The sequence below is a fragment of the Marmota marmota genome, unplaced genomic scaffold (genome assembly GCF_001458135.2).
Source record: "Marmota marmota marmota unplaced genomic scaffold, marMar, whole genome shotgun sequence".
Lineage (NCBI taxonomy): Eukaryota > Metazoa > Chordata > Mammalia > Rodentia > Sciuridae > Marmota > Marmota marmota.
The window spans coordinates 28,614,736-28,639,016 of NW_025999853.1; the positions used below are offsets into that span (position 1 = coordinate 28,614,736).

The 24,281-nt window shown below is 33.9% G+C and overlaps 1 protein-coding gene across 4 annotated transcripts in view; it reads right to left on the reverse strand.

Annotated features, from left to right (window-relative positions):
• Otogl (otogelin like) overlaps positions 1-24,281 on the reverse strand; it is a 124,998-nt gene that overhangs the window by 13,869 nt on the left and 86,848 nt on the right. For 2 of the 4 annotated variants that reach the window (XM_048804626.1, XM_015482661.2), the window contains 18 exons: positions 21,529-21,608; positions 21,150-21,218; positions 19,691-19,696; positions 16,798-16,865; positions 15,037-15,214; positions 14,637-14,779; positions 14,176-14,199; positions 13,993-14,085; positions 12,720-12,909; positions 9,786-10,000; positions 7,042-7,183; positions 4,982-5,167; positions 3,393-3,605; positions 2,859-2,963; positions 2,497-2,604; positions 908-1,009; positions 494-598; positions 369-409 (listed from right to left, as the gene is read on the reverse strand). In XM_048804626.1, the coding sequence (XP_048660583.1) occupies positions 369-409; positions 494-598; positions 908-1,009; positions 2,497-2,604; positions 2,859-2,963; positions 3,393-3,605; positions 4,982-5,167; positions 7,042-7,183; positions 9,786-10,000; positions 12,720-12,909; positions 13,993-14,085; positions 14,176-14,199; positions 14,637-14,779; positions 15,037-15,214; positions 16,798-16,865; positions 19,691-19,696; positions 21,150-21,218; positions 21,529-21,608 (2,068 nt within the window). The remainder of the gene's footprint in view (positions 1-368; positions 410-493; positions 599-907; positions 1,010-2,496; positions 2,605-2,858; positions 2,964-3,392; positions 3,606-4,981; positions 5,168-7,041; positions 7,184-9,785; positions 10,001-12,719; positions 12,910-13,992; positions 14,086-14,175; positions 14,200-14,636; positions 14,780-15,036; positions 15,215-16,797; positions 16,866-19,690; positions 19,697-21,149; positions 21,219-21,528; positions 21,609-24,281) is intronic. The other 2 variants (XM_048804619.1, XM_048804614.1) reach the window with 1 other exon arrangement.

The following is a 24,281-nucleotide window of genomic DNA, read 5'->3' on the forward strand; positions in this document are numbered from 1 at the left end:
GTAAAATCACCTTCAGGTATCTCTACTTTGGGCCATTATAAATAGTATTTCTATGACATTTGAGATTTGAAATACCTTTCAGTTTTCAAATAATATTTTTCCATATTTTGCTTCATTTAAAAACTAGTGACCTTCAGTAAGTACAATGTTAGTATATTTAGTCACTAGTTTAAAAAAATCATGGGTTGCATTTTCCTGTTTCACATAAAATATAAAAGGTTGACTTCTGTAATAAAAGAGCACATTAATTGAATCTACTTCAGTACAATTTAATGAAGATATTTCCATTAACTCTGAAGAATTCAGAAATGAAGGAGACAAAGGAAGAGTAAATTTGAATAATAAACATTCTAAATATGTGTTCTTACCACTTCACAAGTTGGCATTATAAGGTTCTCACAGTTACACTCTAAAAGGCAAAAATCGACATATTTACATTGATCAAAATATATCAGCTTATTATAATAAAGCTTTTGAGTATGAAATTAGTTACCACAATGCCATGTTGGACAACATTGCCCAGATAAATTTTCTTTGACAAGATTCATATCTTCTGCACAGTTGAGCAGTGGTGGAGGACAAAGATTTGTTTCACAGACTAGAAGGAGAAACCACATGGATAAAGATTAATTTTATGTAATTGCTGAATCTTATTACCTACCATCTTGTTTACTGATGCAGGTCATAGACTCATCTCTCAAGTGCTGCCTCACCATGTGAAGTTGTAGATAGAACAAGTGTCTTGTAAGTAACAGCAGTGCTAACACAGCTCCTCAAGTGCAAAGCCCTGATAAAGGGTCTGCTGTAACAGTGCACCTAAGAGCCACTGGGCTTCTTAAACATATAAATATTTCTGGTCATTTCTTAGACACATCAAAATATTTTTAACTAGTTTCAATACACTCACCACAGTAATACTGAGGACAACAGACATGTGTGGTATTAAGATTCACCGTTAAAAATTCCCCATCAGAACATAGTGGAATAGGTTCAGTGCAAGGTTCACAAACTAAAGGTGAAACAAAAAGCCAAAAGTCACTGCTAAGCTGAAAGCAAATCAAATGTTAATTCAGGTTACAATACAAAAATCAAATCAAAATAAAATACATGGATACTAAATAAAATACGAAACAAAGAAAATAAGGCATGGTTCTTTATTTGATCATAAAACAATGATACTGCCCAGATGATATATTGCTTTATGCTTTCCTAAGTACAGTGACCTACAGAACACCATCTATCAGAAATAAAGGGCATTCAGTTTTCTGGAGTAATTCATCCTTACTAAGATCAAACTATCATTGATTAATTTATTGAAGTTTACTTCATTCACTATCCTTGATTATTCTAATTTAAAGAATAACAATGGAGAAGGCACTTGTTCTGTTGAGCTGTTTAGCATCCCTCCCAAATATAATAATTCTCTGAATAACCTTGAGAAATGCCCACCCACACAGTACCGAAATGACTGTGAATGAGGTGCCTCACTCTCACCAGCCCACTTTGTAGGATAACCCATTGTAGAATAATCAAAATCTCCTCCTATGGAATTTAAATCATAAATAAAGGTACCCGGGGACAAGAAATGGCTTGAGCTGGCTCAATCACCAGTGGCCTTCACCTACAGCAGCTGGCTTTTCCTCCCAGAGTCTGGCTGGACAGCTTTCATACTTCCCCAAATCCTTCCAATAATTGCTAGTGTTTCATCTACCCAAAATCTCTTGGCTTTTGCCACTTGCAAAGGACCTTAAATGATTCAAACAAATGTGTTTTGATATTCCTAGGTGTATCTGAAACCTAAATTAAGCACCAATCTTTGATATGACAATTCATTTGGATTGGAAAGTAGATAATTCTTTATTTTTCAATATCCAATTTGTCAGATTACTTAGCTCTAATTATTTCCTAGATACTCTATTGTCTACCATTCTCTTTTGAGATCATCAGAACTTTATATTCTGATGTGCAGAACATAAAGTTTTAAAAAGTCCTATAATGTCTTAGCAGAGCATATTATTCTAACTGGTTCTTCAAGGAAAGTCAGTAACAAATTTTTCTTCAAAAAAATTAGATACTTGCCTTATTAAAGGAAAAAAACTTGATTTTATTGTCTTGACCATGTTTTAGACAAATACATACATATATTTTGGGGTAGGGGAAGATTCTAAGAATAGTAACGGTTAAGAGTCATTTAAAATGCTGTACCTTCCTTTCCTTTTTTTTAATTAATTTTTTTATTTATATATGACAGCGGAATGCATTACAATTCTTATTACACATATACAGCACAATTTTTCAAATCTCTGGTTGTCTACAAAGTATATTCACATCAATTCGTGTCTGTACTTTTCTTTCTACAGTTCTTATTCAGTTTTATACCTATGAGAATAAAATTAGAATATCAGTTTCCATCAGTCACCATGAAATTCAGAGCAAATAAAGGAGTCTCTCTAGATCCTCCCTCTTCTTCCTAAAAATTATCTCTAGAATACTCACCACAGAGAGGGGGAAAACAGCAAGGTTCTCCCTGCTGAACATGAATAATAAATTGGTCTTCTCTGCATTCTGGTGTTGAAATAACAGGACACTTGAGTGGGTCACATTCTGCAGAAACACAAATGTATTTAAAAATTTGTAAGATGAAGAAATAATAAATAAAAGTAAAATAAATGAAATAGTGCTTAGTTCTCTTTGAATTTAGTGATATAAAGATCTTAATGTTAACAGAAACATAGAAATAGCAACCCTGAAATCTCTTATGACAAATTATTTTCTTGAAGATGTAAAGAAAGAGATTCTAATCCACTATTCTGAATGAACAATGAACCTTACTCAGTTTTCCAAATTGATTAACTCACCACATTTGTACTGTGGACAACAAGAAAGAGGGCTATAACCAACAACCAATTTTTGACTAGTTGTGCATGTTGGAATGGTAGTTTCACACAAATTCATGTCACATCCTAGAAGCAAGAAACAGAACATTAAAAATAGTGGCCAAAACTAAAAACTTGGGCTGTGAACTTGAAACAGGAAAATGACTTTCACTAACATGTTTTTCCACCATCATTAAACCTATTCCATTCACAAGGCAATCTATATTTGAAAAAAAGAGCAGCTTTAAGTTTTGTCTGGTAGTCTTTCACCCCTGATTGTCACGCCTTAAAGTTTTCCATATCCTTTCTCTTGACATATATTGCTGAATAATTGTATTGTTATTAATAGCCAGAGTTTTGGTATGTATTTGCATAATATATTTGAGAAAATGACATTTATGGCAGGACTATATTGCTACCTCAACCCTTATATGTTTGTTTAGACCAAGCGTCAAGGACACAAAGAATGAACCTATTTTGCAGTACTAATTTGGAGGCATCAACCTGTGCACATACCACAAACTTCCTTTGAACAACAGGTCAGCTTATCAATGGTGCCCATGACAATTTCGGCTTCTCGTTCACAAAAGGGAGAGGGCTCTTCTTCACAGTCAGGTTCTACAGGAATGATGCTTCCATTCTCCAAACATTTGTACAGGACGCACTCATCAATGCCCCCATTCCAAATCTCCCCAGCAGTTCGGGGTTGATCTTCTCTATCAGTGCAAACTTGAAGAAATTGACAATGTTATGTCACTCATAACCTAGTCACTAAAATAAATCAAGCTGCTATGTTTTGAATTCAGACTGTGATTTGATCCAGTCACACAGCTGACATGTCACAAATCCATCCTGTCTCAGATTCCTTTTTTCTACATCAGCTCATATTTTTCTTTAACCAACCTTTGTGTATATGCCACAGAAAATATTTTTCCTTCCTACAACTATCTATACATTTATATGCCCTCTGCTATAAATAAGATGATTTTTAGTTGTTTTAATACATGTAAGATGTTATCAATACAATTTATTTAGCTTGAACAAACTCAGCGATATAAATGTGAATTAGCTTTAAAATATTAACTGTTATAAATAAATGACATTAGAAAAAAGTAGTCCCTATCTCACATTAAAATTCATGTCATACTAAAATATAAAACATTTCCGCTTTAAAATCTAAAAGAGAAAATTAGGCAATTAGGAAAAATATTATATGTAAATATGGCCCTCTAGTAGTTTTCTTAAGGAATAATAAAGTTAAATAGCTACAATCATATCCTCAGCATTCAAGCACTTCTCTAGCAAACCAAGCTGTTAAATCTCTAAAGTTATGAGCATAACTGTGCCTATGTATTCTGAAGTCTTCCTTCCTTTATTTATTGGCAATCTCAAGCTTGTTTCTAAAACTATATACATTTGCTTCTACTTACCCTTCCTTTAACTGCTAGCTAATTACCTGTCTGACCATAAGGAAGACCCCTATGACTATCAAACTACTGTGCAGTGATTTCCTCAGTTTTTCACATTTTCATTTGCCACCACCATTTAGACAATGTGTCAAAATTAAATTGTTGGAAAATGACAGCAGAAAAATTAAAATTTCCCCCAGATAATAATTCTATCTGCCATTTCTAAAGTGCTTATTTTCTCAAAGCACCATTAAATGCAAACTTCTTTTTCTTGTTTGATGTCTCTCCACGCTGACCTGATAAGTTAATAAGCACTATCATTTCTCTCATTTTGCAGAGGCATAACCTCAGGCTCAGAGGTAAAATGAAAGCTAAAGACAGAAAATAACTGGAATTTAAGTCCATCTCACAATCTATACTTTTAATTCTTAATTTTCCATGCTCTTTCCTAGTTATTACATATATATACATATAAATATGTATATATATAAAACTATCAAAATACATTATAATGAAATCTACTAATTTTGTTAAATTCAACTGAAACCATATTAACAGCACATTACAAACTTATTTCCTTTCCAACACTTAGGTTACCTTTGATTAATTTTTCTCAGCACATCTTTCCAATATCTAAAAAATGTTCTTATCTGTGTGTTAAATCTCAAAGAAATTATTTTGTATTTTGCTTCTTACCACATTCTCTCTCTGGAATACACTGAATTTTATCTGGCCTGTGAAGAACGGTCCCATTTTTGCACACACAGTCTTCTCTTAAATTCGAACATGAAGAGTGTCCATAGGACCATTTGTTCAGGCATGTTCTTGCCTCACAAGGTTGCACACAGGGTTGATATTCTTTCCCATCTGGGCAACTCAAAGCTATGAACAAAAAGGATGGAATTTGTTAATGATAAACATAACCCATTTGAATTCTAATAAAAGAAAGAAATGTCAACTTGTCTCTGAAACGGAATTTTGCACATTTTAGTCTCTTCAATGTCCATTTTTTTTTAATTTTCTGTGTACTGTAGATCAGGAGCAAGATCATCAATGAGTATTTTCAAGCATCTTGCAGGTATCCAGCTAATATTAAAAGTTCATCTGATTTGTATCAAATAAACATAGGCAGTCCGAGTCTGGTTTCCATGTAGTCAACTATTACAAAGTTAATGCTCTGTGCAGTCAAATGAGATATGTCATCTACTCAGAATAAACATGGAGATCAGCTTTAAATAATGTAATTCAACCAAGTCATAAAAAAATGTGGGTCATATTTAGGCTTAATCTTTCACTATTAAAAGAAAATTATTGTTGAACAGTCTTTAAATGATGCTTTAGAAAATTCTTATTAATTTTAAATAATCTTTAAAAAGTTATACTGTTAGAAAAGAAATACTCAGATGGTAGGAGTATAAATTGGTTCAATATCAGTGGAGAACAATTTGACAGCACCCAGTGAAAGTGGAGATGGCATACATTCCAGATGAATCAGGAATGCTGCTCTCAAATAATGATTCATCTGTGGAAGGAGGAAGATAAAAGGGATAAGAGAAGGGAACAGAGAAGCCTTATATGCAACTTTATTTTTTTATGTTGTTATTGGTACAATATAATTGTACATAATAGTGTGGTTCACTGAGATATTTTCTTATATGCAAATAACATAATTTGCTCCATTTCATTCCCCATAATTTGCTTCCTTCCCTTTCCTTCTCTTCTTCCCTCCCCTTCTTTTACTATATTAGCCTCCCTTCCATTTAATTGCATATTTTTAAATTGGTATATTATAATTATACATAAAGGTAGGATTCATTGTGATATATTTATATATGCAGATTATACAATTAGGATAATTTCATTCCTCAGTTCCTTCCCTTTCATTTGTCTCCTCCTTCCCCTTCCATCCCTTACTACTCTATTGATCTCCTTCTATTTTCTCATGAAAATAGAAGATCCCCATCTTTTAGTTCTTTTTTTTCTCTAGCTTTCTCATACCAGAGAAAATGTTTGACCCTTGACTTTCTGAATCTAGCCTATTTCACTTAGCATAATGTTCTCCAGTTCTATCCATTTATATATATACAACAAAGGACATAATTTCACTTTTCTTTATGGCTGAGTAAAAGTCCATATAAAATATACCATATTTTCTTTATCCATTCAATTGTTGACAGGCACCTACACTGGTTCCATACCTTTGCTGTTGTGAATTACATTGCTATAGACATTGGAATGCAAATCTCTCTTATAGTATGGTGATTTCAATTCTTTTAGATAAATAGTGAGGAGCGGAATACTGGGTCAAATGATGGTCCTATTCCTGAAGAATCTCCATACTTATTTTCATAGCAGTCAAAGTGATTTTCAATCAAATGGGCAAATGAACTAAAGAGACATTTCTTAAAAGAAGAAATGCAAATGGTCAACAATTATATGAAAAAATGTTCAACATCCTTAGCAATCAGGGAAATGCAAATCAAAATTACATTGAGATTTCATCTCACTCAAGTAAAAATGTTAACCATCAAGAATAGAAATAATAATAAATGTTGGTGAGGATGTGGAAAAAAAGGAACACTTGTAAATTTTATTTGTAAAGTTGAGTGATCTGACTTGTTTGTGATATATTGCTTTTTGTGTATCTTATGCTTATAATTACTATTTGATTAAAAATAAAAAGTAAAAGAAAAATGAATAAAAAAGAATGTTATTTAATGATTAGAAAATATTGTATAGATTTAGTGGTTACTTACTGCAGTAATCAGGTGTTCTCCAATGAATGCAGATGTCAAACTTGTTGCACAGAGCTACATATGCAGAAAGAGCATCACATTCATAGTTCCAAAAATAGGTATAATTGATCCACATCTTTTCACAAAAGTCCTTTGGTGAAACCTAGAAATGCATTTTGCCTTGGGATAAGTTATGCTGTTTTATTTTTCTAAAGGCCCTAAGCTAGACTAAGACAATTTGGAAAATAAAATGATAGCAAGTTGATATTCATTATAGTTCCTCTTAGATCTCAGATTTTCAAGAATTCACAATACTAGATGTCACCCCTGAATTTATATTTCCCAACAGATTTTAAATGAGATAACTGTTATCTATACTAATCTATATAAATCTTTCTTAGAAGGCTGGAAAAGAAAGAGAGTAACTCAGGTCTAGCAAAAATCTATTTCTAATATTATGATTTGGGTTACAATCATCTCTTCTATATAATACATAGGAGATTGAGCTACTATAGATAAAATTGGAAGCTATCAAAGCATTCTATAATAGTATATAGCATCATCCAATAAACCAGTTTATAAATGCTTCTTTAAATTCTTTATATTAATATTCCATGTTCATCTCATATTATATAATTTGTTATGCTTTATTTTCATTCAATTCTTTTTTCTACAGACTATGTTCTGTTTTGATCTAGAGACTGTGATATCTCAATAATTTAGCTTATAACTTAAAATTTATTCCAATTTTTCTCTCCCCTCATTCATTCAGTAATCACAAAATGTGCATCTATATGTAGATGCTAAATTCTGAGTTTTCCTTTTCTCAGTCTAATTGCTTCTCTAGAGGCCTAGGCCTATACTTGCCTGTAGGGAGAAAAGAGAAGTCTGCTTAGCTGATGGGTAGCCTCTTCATGCCTGCCTCACTTCATGTTTATAGAAGAATATGGTCACGTCTCTGTTCCTGATCATCCTTATGGGAGTATTGCCCTGGAAGCCAGTCATAGCATGTCTAGTATGGTTCAGTCTGATTGCAGTGGCCTCAGCCAATATGGTCACCAGCTATTATGAGTATGTCCTCCATAGCTTGACCCAGTGGCCAAAACAGACATCTTCTAACACCAATTTCTCCATGACCTAGAACCTGGAGTTACAGGTTTAATACAGTTTTCTGGGGTATTTTGTCTTGACCCAGTTATAAGGTCATAGATAGATGCCTTTTAGTTCACCTTCTTAAACAACAGGTTAAATTCACACCCCTGTCTTTTTTTCCTATGTGAAAAATTTATCTTTTTACTCCTGACTATAAAAACATAAGCATTACCGTCCCCAATTAAAATGGTTTTTATCTACGTAGCAGATCAAGTTATTATGTTACTATATTTTGAGATATTAAATAATTAGCCATCTGTGCAAATGTCCAATTCCTCATCTATATCTGGACTCCAGTTTTCTTTTTCTTTTTTTTTTTTTTTGCCATCAAATTCACTGGGAAGATCCTAAGAGAAAAGTTGAAGCTATTGCAGACTAAATGGCACCCTGTATTACCTCTCCACACTTTGATGAGTCAAGGTGAAAACTTTCCAGTCAACCTTCTAAGTTCTCAGTTATTGATGCAATTTTTAGAATTCATGGTGCTTTAAAGAATAAATTAAAGTGACAACAACATGCATTAAATGTATTGCTTTTCAAAATTTTATGTGCATGCATTTAAAAAAATTTAAACACTTAAAACTTACTTTCACTCAAATCTCTAAGTAAAGAGAACCTCCAAAAATATATGCCTTTTTATTCCATGACTTCAAACCCTTACCTTTTCCTTCAGGGAACTCATAGTGCAGGCTAACTATAGAATCTACATCTCCCCATCTAGCACATAGTGAGCTCCTTCCTGACTCAATTTCATCACTCTCCTCCCTAGATTCTTCCTCCATATATGTGGCACAAAACTGCTTCATTTTTTTCCTTGCATGGGATTTTACTCCAAATATTTTTTTTTGCATATACTATTTTCTTCTGTCTAGATCTTCCTTCTTCTCCCTTCTTTCCTGGAAAACCCATCCTTCTGAACAGTTCAAAGGTTTAAACCTGCATGAAGTCTTTTCCAATCTGGTTTCTTATGGATCTTCATATTGCAACCGTAATACGCTTGTTCACAGATTGCCTTTCTTGTAGATTCCTTGACATCAGGGGAAATTTTTATTCCTGTATCACAATAACATGGTGCCTACTATGTGCTAAATGCTCATTAATTTTTAGTTAAACACTTTGTGAAATTTTGTCTGTCCTTTGTCTCTAACAATGAATCTTTTTTAATGACATAGATTATTTAAAATACGTATTAATTATTCAAGTCAGAAGTCTAGCAAGTAATAATGATCAATTAAGTTCTTGTAAGTTCTTACAAGAGGCCAGAATCGTAAGGAAATGATTAAAGTTTCAATGTCTTAGTTCCTATACTGGGTAATCAAATTCCATTGATATTTTTCTCCTAGAGGCATTTATTCATAGGAAAGAACTTCATTTTTTTAAGCTATAAATATAGTTCTAACAAAACATGGGATGGGAAAAAAAAGATAATTATCCTTCCTGTATCTGTAAATCTATAAAAAGTAAGTGATTCTGAATTCTAAAACATACTGGCAGAAGGTTTGGAGATAAACTATTCTCAGTAGGAAAATATCATAGCAAAACCAGGAATTTATTGGCTTTTACTTTCAATATGTCTAACATGACAGTTCTTATTTATAGGTGCTTTGGCTTACTTTATCATGGCATGGAATGAAAACTCTTCTATTTAATAACTCAATGCAGTGACTGCAATCACGCTCAGTACAATTCCTAACAGGTCTTCTTGTTGTTACTGCAAAAGATTTCTCAATTTCCCAGCTCTCAATAAATAACTCTATGTCTTCCATATTCACAATAATTGTGCCATTTTGCATCTTCAGATCATCATCTGGATCTTCATTGCAAATTCCTTGAAAGAAATGTGACATTTAGAGGGAAAAAATTTTTTCACTTAAACCAAATATAATTAGCACAATTAAATCAGCTTAATAATTTATTTTAAATGAATTCTTTTATCAAAGTTCCAAATTTATGTGTCTTTGGCTTTAGCACTGACAGGGTTTTTAAAATTATATATCTAACTCCTTTATAAAATAGCATAGAACTGCCTTAACCCAATAAGAAAAAAGTCATGGGGCTATAAGTAAAGATATATGAAGAGATCATAGAAAGATAAGAAAGAGAAGATGGATCCTCCTCCTACACATTTCCATTATTACCACCATCTCATTAGTTCAGAGCAAATTTTTACACCTGGCAAGATATCACCTAAAATAGTGTACACTTAGTGACTGAATTCCAGGCTCACATTCACCCAGGATAACTCTGCCTGGAAATATTAAGCTTTCCCTTTCAGGAATTATCCACTGCCCCGCTCCCATTGTCCAGTGTATGACACCACTCCACGTAAGGACCCTGATTGACATAAAGTCAATCCTTACTCCCTTATATTAGCAATTGTACAGGTAAAACAGCCAACTTATAGCAGTCACGTAACCACACAGATTTATTCATCATCAGGAAAACCATTGTCAAACTCAAGGCTTGAACTGGGAATCCCAGGACACAGACCATCTCCCTTCATTGGAGTGACATGACATATTGATGACTATGATGCTTTGATCTGCTTGAAGAAGGCCAGATTGAGAATAAGCTAATTCTTTATCCAGTGGAGTACAGAGCCAAGGAAAGTACAGAGATGGGAACCAGATCCCTTATCATACCTTTCCTAAAGTCCCATCCTACGTTAACACATACTTTTCGTAATTTCCAAGACTGTAAGTTATAATATATGAAGTAAACATTTTATTCAAACATCAAATCTTAATCACCAAGAAGGTGCATCAGGATGAAAAAGGCTGCTGCTGCTGCAGATATCTCACCCCTATAAATATATAGGGTTCTGAAGGCAATTAAAAGGGAAAAAAACTCAACTTCATGCAAAGTAACTGCTAAGAATTTAAGGTGAGACTTTTGAAGAGAGAGGTAATTTCTAATACAAATGTGTTTCACTGCAACTCCATCCATCACCCCAGCTGACTTCAGTGTTATATAGACTTAGATGTCAATAAAGCTTTTTCCATTATGGTGTCCATGTTCAGTCTGGATAACACTCTTGTTTACCTCAACTTTTTCAGTTGGCACCCAACCTGGTGGTTCTGACACCACTCAGATGACCCTTTAACTATCTACCTTTCTCATACTCTGAAAGTCATGGAGTTTAGGCCATGATCCTTGGTAGCAAAACGGTGATCCTAGGAGACTGATTTTCTACATTGCTTAGTTAACAATTCAGCTAGCAGAGTATCTGTCTCCTTAAAAGCAAGATCTCAGAGCAGAGGAGGAAAAAACTATAAAAATCAAACAAAAATCATATCATTCAGAAGTGCTAAATCATAGCAAAAAATCCATTCCCAAAGCCTGAGTTGTTAATATAACTATTGAACTACATATACTTAACTATTTCCACATGATAAATTTAAGTCACTGTTGAAGTCCATCACAAGAAACATTTTCTTTTTTAAGGAAATATGCAAATCAGTTTAACAAAACTTTCTACTAGATATTTGTGTTTTAAAAAAGAAACATTTCATTTAATTTTCTTAGGGCAAGAACTTGCTTAGTCATATTCATTTTTGAGTTTTTAGCATCAAAAATAATATCAAACACTCAGAAGGTAATGGAGAAACTTTTACTGAATGTTTAATGAAGTTAAAATTGATGTATATTTTACAAATTACCATTTATTGTCTGTAATGTAAGTAACACTTTAAGCATTCTACATTAATTTTTCACATATAATCCTATCAATGAGAAATATTAAAACTTAAAATTTATATGTAATAATTGTGCCAATTTATGTATACAAGTTGATATTTTGATTTCTGTACATGATCTTGAAATGATATTACTGCACCAACTAGAAAGATGAGGAAACTGATTTCTTAATAGGTACAGAAAGTTGAATATAATTTCTGTTCACCTTTCCAGGAGACACAAGAGCCAGTACTTTTAAAATTTGTTATATGCCCACAGATATATTTGGTTTGTTTCCTTTAACTTATAGCTTTTTAATATCTATGTAACATGTTACAATATTAAGCTTAAGTGTAAAGGTACATATAAGTTGTATACCTCATAATCAAGCTGAGACATGTATTCAGAACATCGTATTCTTTCAATATGACAAACATTTTCCCTGAGATTAACCTTTACAAAAAGGAAGAAACAAAAATTTTAAGCCTGTGACCTTTCTATGCCTTATTTTTATCAATTACCAATTAGGACAACACTAGTACTATCTTATTAGGGGTTGTTAGAATAAAGTGAGTTAAAATATGCCTGATACTTTATTAATTCTCAATAAAGAAGAGTTAGTAGAAACATAAAGTATTATAGTAATAATAGTAGTAAACTATTCAGTCCATGAAATACCTAAGCTGAACTGTTATTTCTTGCTTCTTAGCCCTTTATTGAAAACCATTGCTTTCTTCAGTATTCACATGGGGAAATGAAAGTGAGTATCACAACTCAAGTCTGAAAAGTGGGCCAACAGGGTTCAAAACAATGTACTGTGGGCAGGAAAAGAAATATTAGAAGAAATAAAAGATCTTAAGATCAGTGCTCACCACAAAGTCCTTCTGTATAGGATGACAAGTTAAACCGGAAGCTAAAGTGAATGTCTATGATTCCTGTAAGATGAGCCCACTTTATGATTAATCCAGCTGGGGTAGTAATCATGTACATACTACCAGAATCCTCTATGAACAGTTCTTGATTTGAAAAGGGCAAAGGCACAACAATAGAATCCACTTCTACCTAGAATAATATAAATACATCTGTTAGGAAGGTATTTATTTAAATACACACTAATAAAATTCAGGACAATACAGATTGTTCCATTTATTCTGACTTAATATGGACTAATTTTTAAATGTTTAAAAGGGATATCTGAATAAGTTTTAAAAAGAGAGAGAGATAAGGAAGGCTATTTTTTCTTCCCTTTGTTGAATGACAATTGCCTTTGTATACACAAGTAACTTAGGAAAAGAAAGACACAGTAGTGACAATACCTTTCAGGAAATTGGTAACTAGATGAAATATCATTGATTTCAGATCAAATTAAAGAGAAAAAATATTTTTATATGGACCTATGCACCTGTGCTAACTAATGGAATTATTTTCAGAAAGCCTATAATATCTCAGCCAATTTAAGTAAAATCTTTATACATCTTTTTCTTACACTTTACAGAGGACAATTTAGATCTGAGTTAAGAACACAGCTCATAACTCACTCTTACATACTAAACATACAGTTCTTATGATAAGGGTCTTTCATTCAGAAGCAAGTGGCTCCTTTCAAGCTTATTCATAACACATTGTTCTTGTTTCATTTACTACAATAAAGGTAAATATTCTTTCTTTTTTCTCATTTTAGCAATCAATTATTCATCAAAAATTTAGTGATGTGAACACTTCACAACCAGACCTCCCACCTCTTATTCTCTAAGTGGTTTTCATTCTGCTCCCCAGGGCCACTGCTCTTTTCAACATTATGATCCCTCCTCTTCCCATCATTTACACCTTGTCTTATTTGAAACACAAATATTAACTCTGTTATGAAGAAGCTTGGTTATTAGTATTATCTGAGGGGCATTAGAATGTTTAACAAGGCCCTTAAGTTAACCTCACAGGAAAGAGATACATGCAACAGTTGGCACATAAATGGAGGTAGAAATATAATATTAAGAAACACATTTTTAGGCTTCCCATGAAAAGAATGATTATCCATAAGAGCAATGAAACTGCACTGATACGTTTAATTTTCCTCTTTTTCCAAATGTTTTCATATAATTTCTTATTTCCATGTCATGTAAAGAAAATTTTCAATTGTATTCTTACCTTTCTTGCTACCCTATTGACAAGAATTTTATTTACTGATGTTGTCACATTTAATTTCTTAAAACAAAGTCCAGAGATTCTTCCAGAGGAAGCCTTATTTTGAAAAAATAAAAATTAGATGAAGTTGAACATAATTTAAATCATAAACAGAATGAATTTGTTAAATAATTTGCAAATACTCACTAGCTTTTTAAATGAGTTTCCATTCTGAAAAGAAGTACAGAACATAATTTTTAAAATTTTTAACTGCTTTATTTCATAGTATTCAGATAACATACAACTAATCCATCTAAAGTATATAATTCAGTGGTTTATAATATACTCATAAAATGGTGCAACCACAAACCATTTGAAGATACATTAATCATCCCCAAAAGAAGCCTATACCTATTAGCAGTCATTTCCCACTATCCATTCTGGCCAAAAAACACTTTTAAAAGAAATTCATTACTTGACTTTTAAAAACATCATTTAGAGTAATATGATATGCCTTTAGATATGTTTACATAAAACACTTTTATTTAAATATCAGAAGATCAATATAAGGTTTCAAGCACCTTTTTATTCTTAAAATCTCAAATGTTACAATATATCTCAACTATATATTTATAAGGAAATGACCACAAAAATGGATTAGGACCTACCTGATTCAAGGAACACTTTTCAATATGAACAACTATGATCTCCCCAGGAATTCTTACTAAGATATAAGAAGCCATACTATATAGTGCAGCATTGTTTCCATCAAATGTAATAATGCTCAGTTCCGACAACATGGAACATCGACCTAAGATAAAGTGATGTAAAGTGGAATTAGTCTATGAACTATTTGTTTTTAGTAATAGCTGCTTTAAAAAAAATCTCTTAACTTAGCCTTACATTTGATAAGAAGCAACACAAAATGTCACATACTGTAAACAAAAATTTTTCAATCAAATGAAGAAAGCTCAAAAACAATAATGGTATAATGACATGATCAGTTCCAAAAAACAGCAATCTCCCCTTTTTAAAACTTTAGCCAGCACATAAGAAATGCAAACTTACAAGGACATTCCCACTCAGGACAGCAGATATCAGTGTTCACTTGAACAGGTCTTCCCCGGAAACCACAGTCCGGCATTTCTACTTCCTTTGGGCAATTAAGAGACCAGTTGTATAATGTCCATTCCATATTAAGGCATATATATTGGCTACAGTTATATACAGGATCAAATTGCTGGGGCTGTTAATAGAAGAGAAAAAGTAGTAAGTTTTTCCCTATTTTCAACTAATATTCTCAGTTGATGTATTAGTTTCACAATCCCATTGCCTATAGTGTATACTTCCTAAATACAAAAACTCTGAAAGAAAAAATTAAAAATTTCACTATAAGTTTTTGTTGATGTGTCCTCTCTATAATATTCAATATATACTTAATTTAAGTTTTATTTTAATATTGATTTAGCGTCAGGATTACCCATACACTCAGACAAAATAAAGTCCTTTCATACATTCTGAGGTTAGCACTTGGTAAGCAAATTTGTATGATGGCAGGCAGTCTTTCCTATTATGTTATGTAGAGCTAGTATATGAATATAACTTCTGTTCATGTTGGTTTAAAAAAAATCACAACTTAATCCTACCCAAATATCTCATTAAAAATTCATATGTGACATTAATAGCCCGTGGTTAGTATAATTACAAGTTAATTTTAATATATAGTTTAAAACTTACAGATAAATATGAGTTAAAGCTTTCAAAGTTCATAAATCATATTCTATTTGAAAATATGATAATAATTATTATCTTTTTTGGGGGGTGGGTATCAGGGATTGAACTCAAGGGCACTTAAACACTGAGCCACATCCCCAGCCCTATTTTGTATTTTATTTAGAGACAGGATCTCACTGAGCTGCATAGTGCCTTGCTTTTGCTGAGGCTGGCTTTGAACTTATGATCCTCCTGTCTCAGCCTCCCAAGCCCCTGGGATTATAGGCATGCCCCAGCAAGCCCAGCTTTATTTTCTTATTCTTTAAATGTTAGATACATTCTTGTCTCGGGGTATTCTCACTTGCCAGGCCCCTGTTTGGAACATTGTGTTCCTGGTCCTCTGCATTGTTCAGTCTCTCAACTTCTTTAGATCTTTTGCTCTAAAGTTATCTAATCAGTAGAGATTTTCTAACAAGTTTATTGAAAATAGTTTCATTACTCTCCTGAACAGTGCTTTTTCTAACATTTTAATGTGACATATTGTGCTTATTGGCAATCTCAGAAACTCCAATATAATGCAAACTCCATAAAGGCAGGAAGTTTGGCCTGCTTTTATACTTTACCAATAGTAGCTAACCAGTTCTTGGCCAGAAATGGTGCTAAATAAATATTGACTAAATAAATAGCTAGTTTATCAAAATGAGTGTCATATTTGAAGAAGATATTTGCTCAAGTATCAGCTGAGAAAACTATTAGCTCTAGGGGCCAATGACTTTTTATCTTTATTGGTTGCCGATATATTGTTATCATCTTGCATAATGTCTGGCATATAGTAGCTGCTCAATAAATATTTTATGAATGCCTGTTGGATGGAGAAGGCCACACTAGATGACTCTTTATTAGGAAATCACATTTAGGTTCTTACTTAAATTTTGCTTTTACTACTGTGACTATAACATAATCAATAAGAATTATCTGTCAGTTAAGAAAACATAGTTGTTAAAATGTAATTCATATTATTATCATTATCTTTTAGCAATGATAAACCCAAAGAAGTTTAATGCTATTTGAAGAGTGAAACAAGAGCCAATGCTATTAGGAAATAAAAAGTCATACCTCACATTCCAAACCTGTTGTAGGCATCAGTGTGTCAAATACAGTAATGTCTGAGGGGGTAATCATTTCTGGACCTGCTAAAAATGAAGATGAAATTCATTAGTGGAATGGTATTCATCATGCGTGGAATACATGTGACAGAAAATGTGCTAAGGAATTTTATATAGATTATTTCATTTGTGAAGAAGATAAAAATGCTATCGTCATTTTACAGATAAGGAAACTAAGCTGTTGGGAAGTCAGTTTGAAAAGTGACAGGAGCAGAGTTCTAACCAGGAATTCTGATTCCAGAGCCCTGGCTTTTTTTTTTTTTTTTTTTGTATTTTTTTTATTATTAGTTGTTCAAAACATTACAAAGCTCTTGACATACCATATTTCATACATTTGATTCAAGCGGATTATGAACTCCCATTTTTACCCCGTATACATATTGCAGATTCACATCGGTTACACATCCACTTTTTTACATACTGCCATACTAGTGTATGTTGTATTCTGCTGCCTTTCCTATCCTCTACTATCCCCCCTCCCATCCCCTCCCCTTCCCTCCCATCTTCTCTCTCTACCCCATCTACTGTAATTCATTTCTCTCTCTTGTTTTTTTTCCCCTTTCCCCTCACTTCCTCTTATATGTAATTTTGTATAACAATGTGGGTCTCCTTCCTTTACCATGCAATTTCCCTTCTCTCTCCCTTTCCCTCCCCCCCTCGTCCCTGTTTAATGGTGATCTTCTTCTCCTGCTCTTCCTCCCTGCTCTGTTCTTTGTTGCTCTCCTTATATCAAAGATGACATTTTAATGCCCAGTCTATAAACACCTTCACTGTTTTAGGGTGTTAACACAATTGTTCGAACAGGTAAAAATACCAGTGGTGTCTCCAGGCTCAGGAGTTACAAATCTTATTGCATTATCAAAATAACTAGAGAAGCTGGTCCCTTTCCACTGGTGAAACCTTGGTGTGTTCCTTGCAAACAGAATAGTGATGCTTTGGACAACATCGGTGGGTGTGGTGAAGGAGTGGCCAAGAAAAGGGAAGACACAATTGGCAGATACATTTGTAAGGCACTACAATGCTTTTAGCAGAACTTGAGAAATCTCTAAAACATTCAGTCTGAAGGACTACAGAAGAGACAAGAATAATAGAAGAAATTTTCCCACACTGTGGTTGCAATGTCCATCATTGATAGTATTTTAAAACATGGAATTTGTTTCCTGTTGCTGCTGTAGCAAATTGTTGGTGCTGCTTAAAACATTATTTAAAAGCCAACTTATTATTTAGCAGATCTGGAGATCAGGAGTGCTAAAACTGAGGAATCAGCAAGGCTGTATTCTTTCTGGAAGCTTTAAAGTATGTGTTTCCTTGCCTTCAATTTCCATGGGCTGCCTGAATTCCTTGGCTTGTGCTCCCTTTCTTCACCTTTTATAACACTAACTTAATATCTCCAATACTCTCTTCTCTGATTCTGTTGCCATCTTCTCTGATTCCAACGTGTGTCCTATGTGGATAATTTAGGTTAATTTCCCCCATTTTCAGATCCAGTCATAAAACATCTTTACATCAACAAAGCCCTTTGCCATGTGTGGTCACATATTCACAAATTCTAGGGACTAAAACCTGGACATTTTTGAAGGGCCATTACTCAGCCTACCACAATGACATAATAGATAACTTTTACACTTTTGGTTAAATAATTTCCACAGATAACTCCCATTTTTGTTATTATTTTGTAGTTCCCAAATTGAAGAATAGATAAAGTACAATAAAAATTCCTTGGTCTTAGGAGCAAAGTTCATGATACATGTATTAGATGTTGTATTGTGTACAGAGCATGATATTTAATAGACTTAAATATGTTTATTTCCATTACCACAAACTTTCAGGCAAAGAAAGATAATACAAAGTTCTAATACAATAAAAGCACAAATTCATGGAAAATTCTAGTGACTAAGAGGTTCAGCAGTCTAAATGTGAAGGAGTGCATTGTTATCTAAAATAATCAAAGGATTATGAGAATTGTCTGGATATACAATAATAGTCAAGATGTCTTGACAATTACAGCTTTCAGTAAGTTTTGAAATTGAAAAGTGTGAGTTTTCCTACTTTTGCTTCTTTTTCAAGATTGTTTTGGCTATACTATGCTCCTTGTAATTTTATATGGCTTTAGGGTCAGTTTGTCAAGTTCTGCAAAGTACTAGCTAGGGTTATGACAGGGATTATATGTTCCTATAAAATAAATTTGAGAGTATTAGTATCTCAATATTAAATCTTCAAATCCATTTACTTTAACTGCTCAATTCCTTCAGTAATGTTTTGTAATTTTCATTGCAGATTTAAGTCTGTATTTCAACTCTTTTGCTAAATATATTCCTAAGTATGCTATTCTTTTTCAATGCTCCTGTAAATAGAATTATTTTCTTTTCATATTGTTCATTGCTAGTGTATAGAAATACAGTTGATTTTTTATGCTGGTCTTGTATTCTGCAACTTTGGTGAACTCATTTATTATTTTTAATAGGTTTTGGCAGATTCCTTAGGATAATATCTCTATCTATCCATCCACCTACCTATCTATCTATGTCATCTACAAATAGAAACAGCTTTACTTTTCTTATCCCTGAGGGTCATGAAGTATAGTTACAATTAAATAGTTTTACACATTTGCAATACATGTTAAATATTGATTGGTGGGGGGGGGTATCAGGTTATCAGGTCAAAGTAGACAGCAGCACTTAGAAGAATCAATAATCTATGCCCTGGATGTTAGAATATTCAGTCTTATTTAATAAACTTATTCCCTCCATAGATTGAACGATGTTGGAAAATTATCTCTGGCCCCGACCTAAACATGCTTTTTCAAAAATAGAGTAATTGTTAACCTCTACAAGGGTGATAACCCCATTCTCTTGTGGCTCTTATAAGGTTTAAATGTATGCCAAGTATTTAATTCAATGCCTGGCACGTAAGATTTCAATGAATGTTAGCTAATAAGAATAACTGTACTAGTAATGCTTATAGTGAGTCCACAATTTGGAAAATGTCAAAAGACTCCTAAAGTCCTTCAGTAATTCACCATTGCCTTCAGGGGAAAAAATTCCAAGTTTTTTGCCATGAACCTTTTACCTAGCCCCCTAATAATCTCTTTTATTCTATTTCTTGGAACTTTTCCTCACATGCTGCAGATTCAAGACATACTGACCAGCTGGATGTCTCTTCATGTGAAATATTCTCTATCATCCAGCTTTTACAGTTACTGTTACCATCTTGTTAGAACATATTTCTTCCTACACAGTCCCTACCTTCTGTTACCCTTCTGAGACTACAGCTCCAAAATAAATACAATGCCTCTCCCATGTGCTGTTCCTATGTACCTGATTGTACTACAATCATGCCAAAGTGTCCATGGGGATTGATTACAGACTTCCCACACATACCAAAATCTACAGCAATTAAGTTCTTCATATAAAAAAACATAGTATTTTCATATACCCTATACACATCCTCCCCATACACATCATCTCTAGATGAATTCTAATACTTAATACAACATAAATGCTGCACACACACACACACACACACAAGTTATATTGTATTGCTTAGGGAATGATGACAAAGAAAATAATCTGTATGCATTCAGCATACCAGCACGGATGCAATCTTTGTTACCAAATATTTTTGATCTGCACTTAGTTGAATCTACAAATGTGGAACCCACAGATACAGAAGGTTGACTATACTTTAATACACTGTGGACTAGTAGCTATTCAGGGTAGGGTTGTGATTTATCTGCCATGCCCTCAGTGCCAGGACAGATGCTGGCACAGTTGATGCTCAATTAAAATGTGTCCAATATAAATATCTGAATTTGAACTTTTCTAGATAATAATTCCAGGAAAAATAATATGATTAGTTTGGCAAGCCTCAGTGTCACTAGATTTTATTAAATTCTTTCCTGAAGCAAGTTTCATAGTGAAAGAGGGAGGGAAGGGTACTAGAGCCTGGGACAGAAGACAAAAAAAGCAGTAGAGGCTCCAAAGGAAAGCTGGATTACATTTGCATCTCCTTGGAGCCAATTCAATCACTATGCAACCTTAAGTAGGATTTAGTAAAACCTAAATTCTGGGCAACATGAGGAAAGTTCTAGTAGAATCTTAGTAGTATTCTAACTAAAAGAGTATGCAGACCCCAGTTGTAGAAAATGTGACATGCTGAGCCCAAGAACAATTCCTTAATGAAGCAAAAGTACCTTCTGGGTTTTCTAGTCAATGGGATTATCCTAATGCCTGCAGCTCTGGTAAGTGTGCCAAGACTTATATTATGGAATGCTCATTTTACTGTCTAACCTTGTAATGATACCTGAAAACATGGATAGAAAGAGCTCACCTGGTGGCACTAAGGCTGGCTCTGTGGGAATCACAGGAATGCCTACAAAGAAACAAAAATGCTCTTCTTTAATTTATATTTGTGTACAGTAAGACCCACATAATTCACACAGGGCTCTTTCCTTCAAAGAAAATGTTTTGGAGGAAAAAACAGGAGGGATGTGAGAGGTAAGATGTACATGATTTAGAAAGTAATTAGGAATAACACCATCACAGAACCCATGGAAAGTATATTTAAAGTCTTATGAGAGTTTATTGTCTAAAACTTCTGATTACAACCATCTGCTTCATAGAGGAAAAAAATATTCATGCTTTTCACTTGTCAGAGTAAATTAAGCAAGGTTCACACTTACAGTCTCCTGGATAAACACATTTGAGCGTGACCTCATCAAGGATCATATTTTTAGGGCAGTAAGGCAAGCATCCTTCAACCCTTTACATGGAAAAAAAATCAAATGAGAAAAATGTAAAATGCAAAAAATAAAAACTGCATTGAATATATGAAAATAAGATACAGCCATCCTAAAATTCTTCTGTCCCCCATTGTCAAGCTCTGAGGAGAACTCCATTTGCCCACCACTCCATCATACTTCAGTTTACAAAATCACAAGCAAGTAGATGATAAAGAATCATTATGATTAAGGCACAATTTGAATCCAGAACATTCAAAATATACACTTATATTTGAGGCACATTAAGGCCACATTCTATAAATCATTGGAAATACAGGAAAAAAAACATTGATATGCTAATCTATATTAGTTGTGTTATTACTTTCTATTCCTAAATTCCCCTACATCTAAATGGACTGACATGATCTTAGACTATCCTTGCCTTCAAGATGTCTGTAGGTCAAAAATAGCATCTTCAGTGGTTTTCCCTGTCTATTATTAAACCTACGTTCATTGAAAAGAGAATCCAGACCTCTGGTGGATTGCCTGTAAGAACTGGGCCGGGGAGGGTCATAGGCTGTATTCTCAAAAGCATTGGTGTCTGTGCCCCACTGTGGCAATCCCATGGGAGGAAGTGGTTGCGTATGACCCACAGGAGCCCCAGTTTGAAGCCCCAGGACATTTTGCCATGGTAAATATCTCCAGTCCTTGTCTGTAACAAGAAGAGTCTCAAATTTCAACAGTCCATGAATTCAGGAAACAACACCTAGAACAGTATTCTACTAAGGAAATAAAGCTAACATAAGAACTGAGATTACATTTCTCTCTTCTCTAATTAAAGTTCAGAGTCCAATTTATTCTGATTCTAAAGAAATAAATGTGATCTTTCAATAATCAAATCTGATTCTTAGGTTCATACATTCTACAGAAAATTAATGCCAATATTATTATAAAAAGGCTTTTTAATATACATCTCAAACACACTATCAAGTTATAATAATAATTTTAGTATTTTATAAACATTTCCTTGGGTTGATCTATTAATAAAGAATTTGGACAAAAATGGTCAAGGCTGCTCCACTGCAGATCAATATGACCACTAGAGGGCACTGTTCGTGCAAGCAAATTCAGGCAACACTAAAAACCAAGGAAAACTCTTTTCTATCTTGTAGAATGAGCCTTTATGAGACAAAGTTAGCAATCTCTTGAATACCTCATTCCTATTAATTTTAGTGTGGGTGTAGTCCTTAGGATTAAACCCAGGGGTGCTTTACCACTGAGCTAAAACCTCAACCCTTTTAATTATTTTGAGACAAGGTTTTGCTGAATTGTAGAGGCTGGCCTGGAAATTGAGATCCTCCTGCCTCAACTTCCAGAGTTGACAGGATGACAGGAGCACCAACAGCCATGGATTATAACATTTCTTTCTTTTGGTATCAGGGGTTGAACCCAGGGATGCTTAACAACTGAGCCACATACCTAGCTCTTTTATATTTTATTTTTGAAACAGGGTCTCACTAAGTTGTTTAGCATCTTGCTAAATTGCTGAGGCTGGCTTTGAACTTGCAATCCTCCAACCTCAGCCTCCCAAGATGATGGGATTACAGGTGTGCACCACCATGCCTGTTATAATAATTTTTGAAATATAAATAGTTAGCTTATAGGTGACCAATTGTATATTCCATAAATAAATTTGAATAAGTTTTAACAGTCATATAATCCTATTCTCTAAATTTTATCAAGCAGAAGGAAAAAAATAACATTCTGATTTTTGGAAAGACTTCAGCCAGTAGGTTACCACTAAGTGAAGTCACCTTTAACTTTTTTATGCAGCTCAACTATTTTGCAATGATTTTATACCCATAAAAACCACAGCATATTCTTAAAATATTTTCTAACAACTATTAACTTAACCCCTTTAAAATGTCTTTATAGTCACACATACTAGGTTTCTCTTTATTTTGTCATACAGATGATAATCTACTCCATTTCTCACTGATAAATATAATGCTTCAGATACAGAATCATTCTTAGAATAAATCTTACGTATGGGAGTACCATACGTAATGGTATGGGTGTGCCATTTGACATATTTTCTTATGAAGAGTTCTCATTTTCCACTAGATATTTTTATTTTTAATACTTGTTTTGTGCCAGAAACTGAAATCACCTAGAACAAGACTGTTGGGGACACGGAGGAGGGGTACAGGAGCACAGAAGAGGCATGGCTCCACACTTGAATGTTCAAGGACAAGGGGCAGGGGGCAGTTGTTAGGCCCGATAGCACAGGGCAAGGACACAGAGGTAGGGATGAAGATGGAAAGGAGAAGCAGCCTGGCAGGGGTGAAGTTTCCTGAGTCTTCTAACTATACCCAAAGACAAATAGCTGCAGGCCAGTAAGCTGGGAGCATTACGGAACTGTGTTCAATCACCTTGGAGATCGATCATGTCACAAAAAGAAATAAACTAGCCAAATAACACTTCAAAATATAGCTCAATTTCCACTAGAATGTCAGGCCAGGTGTGTCCTCTGCTGTCTTCCTCCCAGTGTGCCCTCCCAGTGATGAGCCTCACTGTGGGGCCACTATGGTATCCCTGCCTCCTGATACTTCCCAGAAGAAGCAGGAAAAAGACTTGTGAATGTGAGTGGTCCAAGCAAAGGATTAGACTTCTCATAGGAAAAAGCGGGGGGGGGGGGGGGGGGGGAAGGGAAG